Genomic DNA, 17497 nt, shown 5'->3' with positions numbered 1-17497 from the left:
CATAACAACTGATAACTTGGAATTTTCAAGTAATTGATGCTCTGGTCCACCTTTCCTCTATGTTTCCACAATCAGTGATCTGTAATTTCATCGAAAGAGTTGTAGGAATTGTTGAAATACCAAATTTGTTACTGTCATACTTGCTTGATCAGAAATGGCAGTTGATGAGAGAAAAATGCTGTGTTAGAAAATAGAGAGGCCATAATTTTTATCTAGGTTAATCCCTTATAGAGGCAGAAACCAACTGCTAATGGAATTTACTCAACTAGCTTTTGATCATAATTATCAACAATTCAAGTCCCACTAACAGAGAATGACAGAAGGAAAACTCCAATAATATCAGACTCTAATTTTCTAGATTCAACCCACTACAATCCTCAACACAATGCTATTCTCCAAAGCAATAGTAGCACAGAAATGGAGATTCAACCACAATCCAATTAAATCACTAACCTCAGCAGTGATTCAATACACTTCTCAGCTATTAACCCTTATACTTCATCAAGGGCACAAAAATCAACCACCTCGAAAAGCTCTTCACAAGCAACAATAAGAAAACAGACAATTTGATGCTTTTTTTTTTTACAATAGGTGCATATTTATAATCTCCAAAAGACACTTGTTTCCCAAACGAAGTCCACTTTAGAAGCTTCACCAACACAACATCACTTTGTAACATAAAATGATAATAAAGTGCCCTTATACTAATATAAACTTCAATAACTAATTAATAAATATGAGCTCACGCAATAAATAGCCTCATTCAATGGAGGTGATGACCGACTGCCAACCTCACCAACCGCATTACCAAATATTGCAATTGCCCGAATAAGACTTACTAAAAATAGTAAGTCCACAACTGTGACCCCCAAATCACCTTGCTAGCTCATGAGGGTTGCTATAATGAATTGACTCAATCAACTAGGGAGCTCGCCAAAATGAGGACGTTACAGTCTTGCCTCTGCAAGATTGCTTGTCCTCGAGCAATCCAACAACACATATTGAAACCTCCACCAGGATCCCATAAGAAGCAAGTGACATCCTTGTCATCATTGAACCAACTATATGCCAACATCATCAAAACCAACAACATAATCTGCAATACTTGCGCTGCTGATGTAGAAGGTACCACTACAACACAACTCTGTCGGAGATTTGAACACTCTCCCTCAATATGTCTACCCCACCATCCTGCAAACAATTTGGCTTAGGCACAGACCAATTTTGCACCCAATTCAAATTCCGAACATGTGAGTCGAATACAAGACTGTAAGTAATAATCATAGTATAAACTATATTGCCACTATGATCATCCCCATCGCCATCCTCCTACTGTTGTGATGACTCTCCCTCAAATATATCAGTATAAACCCACATGACGCGGTTTGCTGCCCCCTTCAGCCTCAATGCACAAGTAAGACCTTTAGAGAAAGGCTCTTTGCACCAATTGCAAAGCCGTCTTCTCCTAAGGTCCTCTCTATATGTATCATCAAACTTCCTCGTTGATTTCCTCTTGTCCTCAACAACTAGTAGGGACTCCTTATCAATAGGCGGGGGAACAAAAGATCTCGAAGCAACATTGCTCGAGAAGATGACTGTAGGTCTCGTGCCTTCTTGATTGCCTCCTGTAAGGAAGATGGGTCCAATGAATTCATCCATCCACGGAGTGGCTTAATAAATCCCTCCATAAAAAACATCACATGTCTGTGCTCTGATATATCATAAACCATAACTGATAGCATCTAAAATTCACTGATATATCCCTCTAAACCACCAAACTGCCTCACTTGAGCCAACTCACGAACACCTTGGGATCCTTTGTTTAACGTATGGGGTAAATAGTTTAATGCATGCAGGCAATAGACAAGAACATGTAACACAGAAGTGCTCCTTTTATTATTCGCATGTATAATTTGCTCCTTTTATTGATACAATTGCTTACAATGATGCTCAAAGTCCATTTCGGACAGTGTACATATACCTTTCGAAGGGTGACTCAACCGTCACGCCCGTTCGGATACAATTCTACTCGTCGGCTACAACATAGAATTTACTAACTATAACATGATAGATCTTTTTCCGTCACATCACATTCACATTTCTCCCATGCCTGCACCAAATTGGTCTCCAAAACAAGTTGCATCTATAGCATCTTGTTAACACAACACTGTCACCTTAGCCAATTTGACCTTGATAGCCTCCCGTGCTGCTTTCTATGCTTCCAACGCCTAGGTATGCTGAGCTAAGTGTCAGTATGCTACCTCTAACTAGATGGTTAGCTCCTCCAAAGCTCTCTATGTATCCACCAAGACAACCTCACATCCAACACCTACTCTGAGTGCCTTAATGCGTAGCACCCTTTTCGAAAAGCTTGCTCCAGTGCTCTCTCCACCTCTAGCACACAGACACTCTATGCCTACAACAGCTCCAGGTTTCATCAACTGGTCACACTTCCCACGACTGATAACTGAACTGACTGGGGCTCTAGGGGGTATCACCCCCAGCGAGGCCGCCACCAAGACCATATTGGCACTTCAAAGCCACACAAAACTCCATGGAACACACCATTTTTGTGATTTTCTTTAGATCCCACACTCTTTCTGGAAACCGCTTATGTTTTACTACCTGTTTATGCCTTTCCCTTCCCTTGGGCATCATACGTTATTCATTTTGAATTACGTGGTCAAGATTGCTTGTTATGGTTGTACAACATGTTCGACCTGTTCTGCATCTTGTATAGACTATGCGTTTTGGCTTCCCTTCGTCCGTATGGTAGCTCTTTTGAAATCCGTACGGTGCATGGTTTAAACTCAATATTCTTGAATTTCATACGGGTTGTAGGATGCCTTCTTATTTTCTGTCTGTTTGTATAGTGCCTGCATGTATTCCTTTCCTAAATCCGTACGCCGTACGGTCTATTGTCCCCTTCCTTGCTTTCCGTATGGTGTGCACAGGTACTGGTGATTCCGTACGGTTTCCTTTCTGCCTTATAGTGATCAATTTGCCCTTTTCTTAAATTGCCGTACAGTGTACGATCTTCTCCTGCTCTCTCCAGTGTACGGTTTTCTTAAATTGCCGTACATTGTTTTAATGGGCTGACGGTGTCCTTATAACCGGTTTCTTTTTTCTTTTTTTAAAAATTTTTATTTTTTATTTTTTCTTTTTATTTTTTTCATTCTTCAATTGTTTGTCGATGGGGGAGTATTCTTTTCATGATAGATTTTTAGCTTTGACCCATTCACCGTGTCCAATACTTCCTTCCTGTTGAGCGTCCATAACTTGATCGCCCCGTTATCACCAACTTCCCGTATTTTGTATGGTCTGACCTATCTAACTTTAAACTTTCCTAGCCTGATCTCATTCCACCCATTATATTTCAGTACTAACTGGCCTAGTTGAAACTTATTTAATTTTATGTGTTTACCATGCCATGCTTTGCACCTATTCAGTGTCACCTCCACGGTCCATTGTGCCTGCAATCATCGCTCGTCAAGTTTATTTAAGTTACATGATCTCTCCCTCAGGTTTTTTGTATCGCTCAGTTTGTTCAGTACCATGAATTCCGTCAGCTACTACTCCTTGCCGTTAATAACTGTATTCTTGATTCTAAATCCTTGATTCCGTACTACTGAAGTTTTTATTAAGCCTTTCCTCTTTGTTTCCTGTGCAGACCATACAATGTGTTTTCCTTGCTGCCAACACCTTTTTACTATATCCGTGGTTCGATGTAACATTTTCTTTCTGTGCGCTCCGTTTATTGTGTACCGTACGGTGGAATTTTTCCTTTTCTTGGGTTCGTACTGTATGTTCTTCTCTTCAGCTTCAGCTGTAACCACCTTTCCTTCTTCCGCTTCTCTGTATTCCTTTGGACATTCATTTTCCTCTTCTTTCTCACCTTCATTGACCCTTAGCATATTACAGGTCGGAAAGAGTTCGTGGTCCTCTATCTGCCAATGGAGTACGTCGTTCACCGAGTCCAAGTCATCATCATTAGACCTTCCTTCCAATCTCAATACTCCCTCTTTATCAGGTTCCATTCTCTTCTTTCCTTCGTCATTCTCGCTTTTACCTTCTGAGTCTGACAACGCTGCCTCCTTGCCTACCATTTGTGTGTGTAGGTTCGTTATGAATCTTCTGCCTCCATGCTCCATTGATAGGGTATTTTGTTTCCAGTCATGTTTTACGTTTGCTTGTACCAACCAACTCCGTCCAAGAATAGCATCATATCCTCTTCTTTTCAATGGAATGACCATGAAATCCAATAAAAATGGTTGCGTTCCAATAGTTACTGGTTGCGCCATCAAGGTTCTCAAATAGTTTGATCCCGTGCTGGTCTGCTGTGAGCAACTGGAATGTTGGTGGCCACAGCATAGGTTGCCCTAACTTTTTCCATACATCTTCTGGTAACACATTCACGCTTGACCCTCGGTCCACAATTGTGTTTGTCAGAATAGTTCCCAGAATGCCCATCTCGATTACTGCCGGATGTCTTCCCATCGTGAGTGCCTGTAGCATTGGGTCTGCTGCCGTTGTTCCACTACCATTTCTTCTTATTTCCTCTGTCGCTTTCGGAAGTGGTGTCATATTCAGAATGGCCGTCCGTAGCTGGGGCATTATGAGGAGAAGGTCACTTAATTTGATTGGGACTTTCATTTGCATCACCTGCATTATTATGTTTTGCTCAGCCAGGTTCCTCTTCGAGGTGTTGGTAGTGTCTTTTACTTGCAACTTTCTGATTTCCATTTGTTTTTCCAACTCTGTCCATGCTTGTTGCGATCTCTTCTTTTCTTCCTCTGTATCTGGGTACCTTGCCTTCTTTGCTTGCTCACGTGTGATGGCTAGTATTTTCTCATCGCATGCTTCAATGCTTAACAAATTCACCCCCTTCTTCGGGCATTTTGAATCGTCGTGGTCTCCCAGACCACACCATTTGCACAATAGTTGTGGTGTCTCCTTTGTGGTACAATCTTTGGTGAAGTGTCCCCAGAGGTTGCACGCACGACATTGTATCATCGGCCGTCCATTCGCGTCATATTGTATTTGACTTTGACCCTCATTATTATTGTTATTATTGTTGTTGGTGTTGTTGTTTTGTCCCCTTGTGTTGTTTCCGTTCCCTCTTGACGTGGAAGCTTCCTGTGTTAGGAGCACTTGTTGATGCCCCCATGTCTTCATATTGAACGGACATTCCTTTGTGGAATGTCCCATAATTTGGCAGATATCACATAATTGATTCTTCGGACAAGATCCCTTTGTGTAACCTTCTGTCTTGCATTCTGTGCACCATAGCTTGTTTTCCTTAGTCTGGCTATTCTCTTTCTGCATATTCTAAAACTCTTTCATCATTCTGATCATATCCTTTTGGAGAGCTCTGACGTTCTTACTGTCCTTTTGGTCACCACTGCTATCTTCTTCTGAAGACGATTCATCTTAGTTAGATGGGCTACTTTTCTTCTTCTTTTTTGTTTTTTGTACACTCTCTAAGTCCATCGCCCGATTGTATGCTTCGGTGTATGATGATTGTGGCACAATCTTCATTTTCCTCTTTAACTTCGGGTATAGTCCTTCAATGAACCATCTCTTTTTCAGCCCATTTGCTGGCTTACTTTCCATTTTATTTACTAATTCTTTTAGTTTTCTGGCATATACACAGTCTGTTTCATCTTTCCATTGCTTTGTGGTGTAGATTTCTGCTACTATCTCATTGTCGTCTTGCAGTAATTGAAACTCGGTGATAAACTCCTTTTAAACTCCCACCCATGTAGTCAGTTTTTGAGGATCGGCATCTGAAAACCAATCAATTGCCACACCCCATATGGTTGCTAGGAACTGTCTAACCCAATCATCCTTGTTCGTCACGCCATTTGCTGTCCATATGGTTTCGCACATTTTGCAATGTCTGATTGGATTTGCCATTCCATCACCATTAAACTTCAGTAATTTTTCTTTGGGACCTGCCATCGCTACTTTCTTTTGATTCTTAGGTACTTGCTGAGCTCCCACGCTATTTTAAGCACCCGCGCTGTTTTGAGCACCCACGCTGTTTTGAGTACCCACGCTGTTTTGAGTACCCACGTTGTTCTGAGCACTCGTGCTATTCTGCACAACAACCGCACTGTTTTGCACAACACCCACGTTGTTCTGCACACCTGCACTATTCTGTACAATCGCACTACTTCGGACAACCATCCTACTTTTGACAATCGCATTACTTGGTGAAAAAGGATCTTCCTCAAGCGAAGTTGTTCGTTCGGGAGGTGTATCGCGGACGAAGTGTTCACTCCACGCTCGTGCTCCCACTATACTCCGTGCTATGTGAGTTACTTCCCTTCTGTCTGGATTCTCTTCCCTTGACATATACAAGTCAAGGAATTCCTCCCTTGTTTCTTCCACCAAATTCAACTACTGTCGAATCTTTTCTAGCAATTCCTCGGTGCTCCTTTGTTTGCTAAGTGAATGCACTCCCTTTGTCTGTGCCCTTTCACCATCGCCGTGTCCATCGACAATCTACCAAAACCTCCGTCTGTGCTTGGCCTGTTTTGCTAAAATAAAATTCTCTCGTGCGGTACATATTTCATCTTTTTCCTTTATCTTATTCTTATTCTTGTTAAGATGATTCAACATTAGTCTTCATTCTTCTGCCTTTGTTCTAGGTCCATGGGGCAACACTGCCAAATGTTTACCGTATGGGGTAAATAGTTTAATGCATGTAGGTAATAGACAAGAACATGTAACACAGAAGTACTCCTTTTATTATTTGCATGTATACCGAAGAGATTACATATTGATACAATTGCTTAAAATGATGCTCAAAGTCCATTTCAGACGGTGTACATATACCTTCCCGAAGGGTGATTCAATCGTCGCACCCGTTCGGATACAATTCTACCTGTCGGCTACAACATAGAATTTACTGACAACATCCTTCCTATTAAACCTCTCAATCAGACGATCAACGAACTCTTGGTAGGAAGTGATCTGATCATGCCGCAAAGAAACTAACCCATGGTACCACCAATCATGTGCAACTCCATCCAAGTGTAATAATACTCCAAACCTGATAGCGTCCACCTCAAATATAGGATGCAAAGCCAATTAAGTGTTGAGCTAATGGATCAAAGCTCAAGTTCTAACTCTCTCATTGCCATTGAAGTGTTCTAGTGTCATCTTACTAGCAACCTCTCTGAAATCAGTCTGTCGAGGCCTCTGTCTCTCAAGTGCCAGCCTCACTTTGGAATGCTCTTGCTTCAGAGTCAGGAACCTATCAGAATTCAAATGTTGCTTTATTGCCTGCAGTAAAGCATCCCACTTTGCAAATTGTGTCACCATGTCATCAACAAAAGGAGCAGCCTTAGGCTCTAATTGCATTGACTTCGGGTCTCAGAAACGTGGTCCTCTGCAGCCTATCATACATGCTAGTCAGTCAGTTAGCTTTGTTAGATCTCCATCCCTGTATTTGTCACCATCTCGGGATATATCATCAACTCAAGATTTATGAGAACCAACAGAAACATCTCAAGCCCTCTCCCTACTCCATCCCTGAGGGAGTGTTATTCTCTGTATACGAAGTGTTAGAAAGCTGCTGCAACACACTTGCCATTTGGTTCTGTCCTGCAGCCAAGTCCTAGAATGTAGCCCGAACCTCTATATCTACCTCGGAACTTGTCCTAGCAACCTTGTAACCTGTACCAACAGAACCACTTGGACTATCAACTCCACCGTCACCCACTGTACGCCATCTCTAGGTGGAGAAGTGCGACCTCTCTGGGTGTAATGCATACCAAACCTCTTGTCACCATCCATAATGTTGAAAACCAAATCTATGAATAAAGAAAACTAAGCCCAATTCCTGTAGGTTGGCATGAAACCACTTTGATACCACTGTAATAACCCTCGGTTATAGTTCAATAATGTAGCTTTAACATATCTATTTCCTTAACTTATCAAAAGTTTGACATTTTGTCAAACACTTGGCAAACAAACTCTCCAGCAAAGTAATTGGAATTGCGAATATATTTAATGTCCTTTGATGTAGCCAAAATGTATGTACCTTCCCTCTTGTTTGTGCTTGATACTTTTTTTGATTTCTTTTCTGAATTTATATATATTTGTCTCTTTTCCATATCATATAAAACGCTGAAACAATGGTGAAATGGAACTATGCAAACCAATAATTTTCTCAAATGAAACTTAACACTAGAATTCACTTTAAAATTCACAACCAATTAACAAACTTGGAAGATTAAAACCTGTTTATGATAACAGTAGCAGAATGTCTATCTATAGCAGATTCAAATAGCAGTGCAACAGTCTTATTTAGAAGCCCCTGTGCCTTGCAAAGTCGTCCCTCCAGCTGGTCGCTGTAATGCTCATGTAGGTGCCGTTAGCAGCCTCAGACTTCCTGGCTGAATGTGCAGCAGGCCCCTTATGAATGGCGCTGATCCCTTGCAGCAGGAATATATCAGCCCAGTTGTCTGTTTTAACCAGAGAACACGCCTAGCATTTGGGCATCTAAACGCACGGCAGGGTGAGATAATTTCTCCATACTACCACGATTGATTAAACTCCCTAATTGCAGCAATGGCGGCATGGATAAATACAGAAACAGATCGCCAGTATATATGCAGACCCTTGATGTTATGAGAAGAATTGAACTTCCTTATGGCAAATGAATTCACAATCAATTTCTCAGAGCACGCAGATCAAACTCCTCTTTGTGCAGGTAGCAATGCAATTCAAACTTCAACAATGGTGCTTGCCAGAAACAGATAATGACAGAAGGAAAACTCCAATAATATCAGACTCTAATTTTCCAGATTCAACCCATGACAATTCTCAACACAATGCTATTTTCCAAAGCAAACAGTAGAACAAAAATTGAGATTCAACCACAATCCATTTAAATCGCTATACCTCAGCAGTATTCAATACACTTCTCAACTATAAAGTTATAAACCCTTATACTTCAGCAAGGGCACATAAATCAACATCCTCTGAAAACACTTCGCAAGCAACAAAAAACAAATAGATAATCGGGTGCTTTTTGCTTCACAATGGGCCCATATATATAATCTCCAAAAGACACTTGTTTCCCAAACAATTTCCACTTAAGAAGCTTCACCAACACAACATCACTTTATAATATATATTATTAATAATAATAAAGTGCCATTATAATTTTATAAACTTCAATAATTAATTAATAAATATGAGCTCGTGCAATAAATAGCCTCATTTGATTTAGGTGATGACTCACTGCCAACACAACTCATTGCACTGCCAAATATGACAACTGCCCCAATTTAACTTGCTTAAAATAGCTAGTCCACAAGTGAGATCCCCAAATCACCTTGTTAGCTCACGAGGGTCGCTAATGAACTGACTCAATCAAGGACAGGGGCTTGCCAAAAACGGGGACATTATAGAGTAGGAGGGAATGGATCTCCATATTTACTGAACTGTACCTACAAAGCTCTTTGTTTCTATCGCATTTTTGGGTTTTGGCAAATTTGTGCTAGCTTCCACCTTTGTGGTATCCACTATGTGCCCAAACAAACCAAACCTTGCTTGCCAAATTCACATTTCTATATTTTGAATAAAAACTGTTTTTCATCCGCATTTGCACTACTTGCTTGAAATGAATAAAATATTCTTTTCATCTTGCATTGACAACTAGAATATTATCTAGATACACTATCAAGTATATATCTATGAAATCTTTTGAAACACCATTCATTAGTCTCATAAAAGGAGATTGTGTTTTATACAAACCCAAAAGAAAGATCTAACCTTTCTTAAAGGTCTTGCTTGATCTTGAAAGCAATCTTCTACCTATCCTGCATATGAACTTGATGATAACCACAATAAACATCCAACTTAGGTAAGCAGCCTAGATGTTGAAGTTGGTCCAACAAGTCATCTATTAGGAGAGGATAGTTCTTAGTGATTATCTTATTTAGAGACCTGTAATCTATGGTTATTTTCCAAGAGCTGTCTTTTTTTCTTACCATGGCTATGGATGATTGGGTGAATTTTATCCTCGTCATATGGTTCATCCATTATGTTCATTATATTGATTTTAGAAAGCCATTATATTCCTATTATATGACTGACTTCCGACAACTTTTTATGGTAAATCAATGAACTTGTTATTATATTCAACTATCTACAAACCAAAAACTCACTGCATGCCCCCTCATGCTTCTGAAAAGTCTAGCAATGAAAAGATGATTTTCATGCAATTAATTTTCTCTGAACAAGAAGCTAGTTTGGGACATTAGATGTCCTCACGCCTCCATTTCCTCCAATCTCCAATCAAACTTATTACAATTTGTCCATTAGATGTCACAGTGATCTCTTCCACAACATAATAATGTGAATTTGAAATCTTTGCCAAATACAATATTGTACAAGCAACCAGGATCTTTGATCCAAAATCGATAAAATACTGAAATTATAATGCAGTAATCTTTTCTAGGAAATGTTCACATAGTCATTTAGCCCGCAATCCTTATTCACAACATAAATGGTTTTTCAAACTGCCTCAATAGATATTGTCCTATCTTTGCTGCATTGTTCCTTTGTGAGTGAAGTTATTCTTTTTGAATATTTGATTGATGTAAAGGTTCTGATTTTAAGAAGTTTACAAAGCAGAAACTTCCAATTATTATTTTCATCAGTTGCATGTTTTCTTTCTTTGCCTGGAGGAGGACAATGACTTGATCGAACAGATTGTGCAGAAGTGCCTGGAGCATTCTGTCTGACGCAGGTTCTGATCTTTTCATCCCTGGCAAAAGGAATCTAAGCTGCTCCTATTCTCTCATTTTCTCAGATCAAAGGCACATAAATGGTTTGCATTTTGATACCAATATAGAACAACAAAACAAAATAACAGTATCAAAAATTACATTGCTAACAAATAGATAGTTATTATTATTATTGTCATTTGGTTCATCCGTTACCTTCAATGTATTGGCTTTTTAAAGCTATTATTTTCCTGTAATGGAAATAACTTCCCACTTAACCGACATAGATTATAAAATGCAAACCTTATATTCCTAACAAGGGTGGTGATTCTTAACTTCTTAGTGATTATCTTATTTACAGCTCTGTAATCTGTGGTTTCTCCAAGAGCCATTCTTTCTTTCTTACCATGACTATGGGGGATTGGGTGAATAACCTCTCTGCTAATAATTCTTGGAGCTGTTTTTAATCTCATAACTTTCGAAAAGTGGTTATCTATACAATCCAACCTAAAGAAAAGGTGATCCAATGCTTTACCTATCTTGTTGGTGGCAATCCCTTGAGCTCATGAAAGTTTGAAACACTTCTTAAAAGGATGCCAAGAGCAAAATTGCCCGGTCTAATAAATCTATCTTATAGCTTGGTGGAAACTTACTATTGCTACTTTTGCACTGCGGTGTCCCTTCATGATGATTTTCTTGGCTTCATTCTTAATGAATCTATTTTATAGCTTGGTGGAAACTTATCATTGCTGCGTTTGTGCTGCAGTGTCTCTTGATGATGTACTTGGGTCATTCTTGGCTCATGGGTACTTGTTGGTCCTTGCCATGAAAAAAGCTTCTACCATACAAATATGGACTCCCAAGCACTGTAAAAAGCATCAATTGAAATCACATGTACATCCACTTTATCAATGAACTTTGGACTTATACCAAACTGAAATATTCTCCTCTTAGAACTTGAATTTCCACTCCTTATCACCTAAACCAATTGGCATGGATGATGATGCTCATATATTTTTATCTAAGCTTTCTAACAAGATCAGCTGAAATCAAAATGCATTCAGAATTGAGATCAACAGCTGAATCCTAAAACTCCATTTCTTGACACTTTGACAATTATTAGTGCTTTTTGAAGTGATCATATTGTGTAAAATAAAGAGTCTGCTAACAAATGCTTACTAATACTAATCGTCTGTGCATTCAGCATCTTTACCAATTTTAGCTGAAAATCAATGTTTGTTGAGAGTGGATCAGAATAGAGGTCAATAGTGGAAGATAATTAGATAATTTTAAAATATTGTAAATAACTGACATGGCATTTCTATGCTAGTCTCTTGTGAAAACAATAATCTTAAATCTTAATAGATGAATCATGATTATATGAAATATTAGAGTACAATTTAAACTTCTACTGTCTGAATTGCGTCTAGAACTTTTTAAAAATTTGTATGGTCTACTTCAGATTAGACTGCATATTTAAATGCTTGGTTTCTATTTAACAGGTTTGCTATTTTGTCTGGGCCAACTATTCCAATCATTGGAGAAGGAGATGAGGAGGCAAATGACAGGTATGGCCACTAAATTGTTTACATTATCTACTAGAATTTTTCAGGAGCAAAATTAGTTTGTAATTCTTAGTCAAATAAGATGAGATGAGCTGTATAAATATCTGAAGTCTGATTTCTTATACCAGGATGGTCTCTTAGATCAATCTCCTCTATCAAATGGAGTTCCTCTGCACAGTCTGCTCTTAGAATCTGAATAATATTCTTGTTGTTTTTATCCTCCTTTTTTGCTTGGAACGAAATCTCCTTTATTGGTGTAAGGGTCACGACCTTTTATTAGAATTGAGTCACCACTTTTCATTGTTGCCTTTGAGAATAATGTATTATTCCCCAGATTACTCTTCGTTGGATGTCCCCTCAAATGAAACATTGTCTACTTTATATCTTGCAGTGTCTGGGACAGTTACGCCTCTTTGTCATGGCTGTCCTTTACAAAGGTCACAACCTCCCACAATTATAATCCTCTGAATGTGTCACAATCCTTCATCATTTATGTGCCTTGAAAGAGTCAATGGCTGTCCTTTGCAAAGGTCACAACCTCCCACAATTATCATCCTTTGAATGTGTCACAACCCTTCATCATTCATGTGCCTTGAAAGAGTCACAAACCTGCATAATCACCACATTTTTTAAGAGTCAAAACCCTTCATAACTTTTGCCCCTTGAAGAGTTACTTCCTTATTCTTTCTTATTTGATTTTTTCTCTTCTATTAATTATTTCTTGCTTCACTCCTTCACTTGTCTCTTCCTTCCCCTCTTCTCCTTTCAAGCGAAGTTCTCTTCTCCCTCTCATGTTTGAGGGAGCTGCAACTTTTCGATTCATGCCTTTTGACCCTTCATTAACTTATCTGAATTTAATATGTTATATTTTAATTTATAATTAAATATATTAAATTGAAATTTTATTTTAATTCTTTTATATTGTAATTTTATTATTATTATTATTTATTATTAAATACTATTTTAGAAAGGGGACATTACATTTACAAACATTTTAACCTCAACTAAGCTATTTTCATTATCCCATTATACTACAATGCCAACTCACTCAATTTAGGCCCATAGAATGGATGAGAATGTCACAATTTCATATTACTTTCTGTTGCCAATCATGCCTGTCGTTTAAGCATGCTCAATTACTTTCAAGCTTGACATTTTATTTGAATATTTATATTTTAATTGCTGCATCTTGTCTATATTAGCTGGCTTTACTGTTGAAAGAATGGCATATTTGTACAACCTATTTATCAGTATTTTAAACAAAAATTTGGATCTACAGAACTTTCTTCCACCTTACTTTGACCTGCTTTTTCTTTTGCTTCAACTCTTACTGCTGTCCTATTTTATCCCTCATTTGTTGTCCCAAAATACTAAATAGGCATCATCTTACTTCACCATAGTTATATATGGGAGCTCTAGTATACAATCCAAACACATTTTTTTAACTTGATGATGGATCATGAAATGTGATTTGCAATGTTTATTTGAATCTATGACACAAGTTTCCAAGATGGGAATGGCAGAGAATGGGAGGAAAATATTTTTGACATAGATTTTTTGGAATATCATTTTTAGGAGATGGGAAGGGATACCCATTAAAAAAAGGGAAAATTCTAAGATTTAAGAAATTTAGTATTTATATGATAATCATAACATTAAGGCATTTGTAGTATATGCTAGGACCTTAATACATAACATAGGGTCGAATTAACAAGAAAATTAACAAAATTTGATTTGTCAATGTGCATATATATTTATATATTAAAAATTGCAACAAAATACCCAAATGCTGCAACTTTCAATTATAAAATGAGAACAAATTAAAAAAAAATTCTCTGATCAGCACTTTCTAACATGACACCAAAATCAAAATTTGATTTGTCAATGTGCATATATATTCATATATTAAAAATTGCAACAAAATACCCAAATGCTGCAACTTTCAATTATAAAATGAGAACAAACTAAATTTTTTTTTCTTTGATCAGCACTTTCTAACACGACACCAAAATCAAAGTGTGAATTTGAGTCATTGCTGATAGAAGGTGTTGTTTTATTCAATGGAATCCCAACCAACCCCTCTTGTGCCTCCTCATCAGCCTATGTGGCATCTTTAAGATGTCTCCCTTTTGGGATTCCCCTCAATCTTGCCCAGAATGTTATTGCTCAATGGTTTGATCTTTCTTGATTGATGCCTTGAGGTATGGGTGAGCATTGATTGATAAGTTCCCTTCAATGCTTGGAATTAATCTTCCTTTATTGGAGGGATCACCATCTTCCATAAGGATTCAGTCACCACTTCTTTTTTTTGCCTTCAAAAATAATATCGTAATCCCAAAATCAATCTCCCCTTCATATCCTACTCAAATGAAATCTTCTCCCCTTTGTATCCTCTAATATGAGGGAGAGTCAACCTCTTCTTAATGGTCACAACCTATAATTACTACCCTTCAAAAGGATCACAACCCTTCATCATTGGTGATGCTTTGAAAGGGTCACTTCCTTATCTTCTTCCCATTCCTTTCTTCTTCCGTTAATGCTTCCATATATTCTTTTGCTCCATTCTTCCTTTTTCCATGTATCCCCTTCAAATAAAGTTCCCTTTTCTCCCTTTATATCTCATGCTTGAGGGAGACAACTTTTCATTCATGCCTTTTGACTTTTCATTAAATTTCAAGGTTGCATGGGGACAAGTGTACTTGGGTATTTCGGGTACGGACACAACTATTTTAAAATAGGGGACGGGGGTACTTTGGTGTGTCAATTTTTTTTATATGATTCAATATTTTTATAGAAAATCTGAAAATGTGAGTCATGACAGTGAGTTACAAAACAAGAACAGTCATAGAGTTTGCAGATGTAATGTATTATTTTCAGTTTCAGATTCGCAATATGTTTGTAATAGTAATATATGCTAAATGTTGAGATGCATAACAGAGAAGACAAACTGTAAACACGAATAAGAAGATCATAAATAATATAACAATGAGATGCAAGCGATATCTTTCTGACTCCTACAGTGATAAAGTTTATTGTTGATCAATATTGTACCAAAGTTTCAAACTGATTACATATTGAATTAAGCTTGATAAACAACAAGCTGATATGCAAACAAAAAACTGAAACAAAAATCAGAAATCTTAATCAAGGTTCTTAGCTATGATGCTCTCCATTGAGTACCCACTGAATATTGGGTGCTTTGGTACATGTACCAATACCTGGTACGTGTCGTAGGGCTATTGGTACAAGGCCTATGCAACTATGCTAAACTTAACTAAATTTTGATTATATTAATTTTATTTTATTTTTTATATTTAAATTTCTTCTTATTATTTATTAATAATTACTATATCAACAAGGGTACATTACAATCTGCCTTTCCCAAGATTTCTTGTCCTCAAGTGATGTAGGTTTTGTATGAATTGGACTATGAATATCCTAAAACAATTGTTGGATAGTTATATTCCTTATTTAATTTGGTTGACCTTGTTATGGCTCACGAAGGAACCCTTGGAAATGAGGGTTAAATATGCACCAGATATCTTTATTTTTTGATACATATAGTGAACATAACATATCAAGTACATCAGATTACGGAAACATAAACACGATACAACACGCAAGAGATAATCATCACAATCACTACTTGATCGCACACAAGTAGAAGACTTTACAACTCTTCCAAAGATTCCCAAGCAATCTAATACTCAAGTGAACGGATTAGGCGCATTCAAGCTCTCTTGTGGGAGTTTGGACCTCATCCATGAACCTCACAGAACATTATCAGACCTCCATCAATGGTTTCTCATTGAGGAGGTGGCTACATCTTCAGGAGAATCAATACAAGAAGCCAAAAATGCACAGGGGGTAAGCATAACCAACCTATTCGAAGCCCAATTGCCTTGACTAAGAAGGCCTTTCGGGAATAAAGGGTACCCAAAAGTGTAATTATTTTTCTAATAGACCTTTGGAAGTGTCATTGTTTTGAATGTGTTAATTCAAATTTCATATGCATTGAAATGAAATGAAAGATTTTTAATGACGTGCACAAGACCACCGGTCTGTGGGACCAAAAGAACCCTTAGTTAATCTGCTGTGATTTCTCCAATCTGTCCTTTTTGCTGTGGATCTGCATAAGTGAGATGGCCCTCTTGCAAAGTCTCGTCCCTTCAAAAAGCTCTTTTATGTTGGTCACCTGTAAGTGTCCTTTTGCTGGTTGTGAATGTCCTCATATGTAGTGCAATCTTTCACATAATGCCTTTCCTTTTCTATCACTCCTGTGCAAAACCTACAAATTCTGTCCTCCCACTCTTCTTTAGGGACCTCCCATCTGCCAGTTTCACATCTCAACCGGTGCGATCCGTACCTCAGTTGGGCAAGTAAATTTTTTTTCTTTTTCTCTGATCTCAGCCCCTAAATATTTTTTGTCGCCGTGTTCACATGTGGGATTAAATTCTTTGACATAATGAGCCTTTTTTCTTCCTAACTGATTTGTCCACATGGCAGACCTGATTTTTTCTACCACCCATTTTTTTCTAGGTTGGATTCCGGGCATTCTTGGCAATCGATGTTCTATTGGTTAGCCATTTGCTGTTTTGTTTCTTCCATGTTGTCTTCCAACAGTCAAACTCCTTGTCAGCTGCCATTCTAGGCCAATGATATGTATCCATTTTATCCACTTTTTTTAGGTAGCTCAGTAGTCGAATAAGTGCTGTCATCTCCACCGGGAACATGCCTGCCTCCGCAAAAAGCATCTCGTAGGGAATTGTTGACTTGACTTTGAGGTTAGTGGTGATGAAATGCTTTTGTATTCTTTCAATTTGCCACCATTTGTGGTTTGATACGCTGCTCCCCTAGACTTTGCTGCCATAAAGAACAACCGGAATCACCAACAGCCCAAAGAGGGTTTTCCTAGTCTTCCAATCCCATAACTCTGCTTTCCTGCATCTGTTCTGTAGAAGGTAAGAGGCCTTCCACCCTCCCTGTATTCTTTTTGATTTGCATGTCTCCCAACCTAGTCAGTAATGGAAATCTATCCCCAGATACTTGTATTCTTCCACAATTTCTAAAGCATTACCTTTGAATATGAAAGTAACTTGTTTTCTTTTCTTCAAGGAAAAGACCATGATCTTGGTCTTTGAATGTGTTGACTTCCATCCCGACCTCCATACAAAATGTTTCTAAATT

General features: G+C 38.1%; 1 protein-coding gene across 2 annotated transcripts in view; it reads left to right on the top strand.

Moving 5' to 3' along the window:
* LOC149561603 (putative glutamyl endopeptidase, chloroplastic) overlaps positions 1 to 17497 on the top strand; it is a 110015-nt gene that overhangs the window by 46267 nt on the left and 46251 nt on the right. For both annotated transcript variants that reach the window (XM_089825201.1, XM_089825200.1), the window contains one exon: positions 12248 to 12313. In XM_089825201.1, the coding sequence (XP_089681327.1) occupies positions 12248 to 12313 (66 nt within the window). The remainder of the gene's footprint in view (positions 1 to 12247; positions 12314 to 17497) is intronic.

This window comes from Cupressus sempervirens, chromosome 4 (genome assembly GCF_028749045.1).
Source record: "Cupressus sempervirens isolate cs-2001-9-10 chromosome 4, ASM2874904v1, whole genome shotgun sequence".
Lineage (NCBI taxonomy): Eukaryota > Viridiplantae > Streptophyta > Pinopsida > Cupressales > Cupressaceae > Cupressus > Cupressus sempervirens.
The sequence above is the reverse complement of the archived record's forward strand: the minus strand, read 5'-3'. Positions and strand labels throughout refer to the sequence as shown.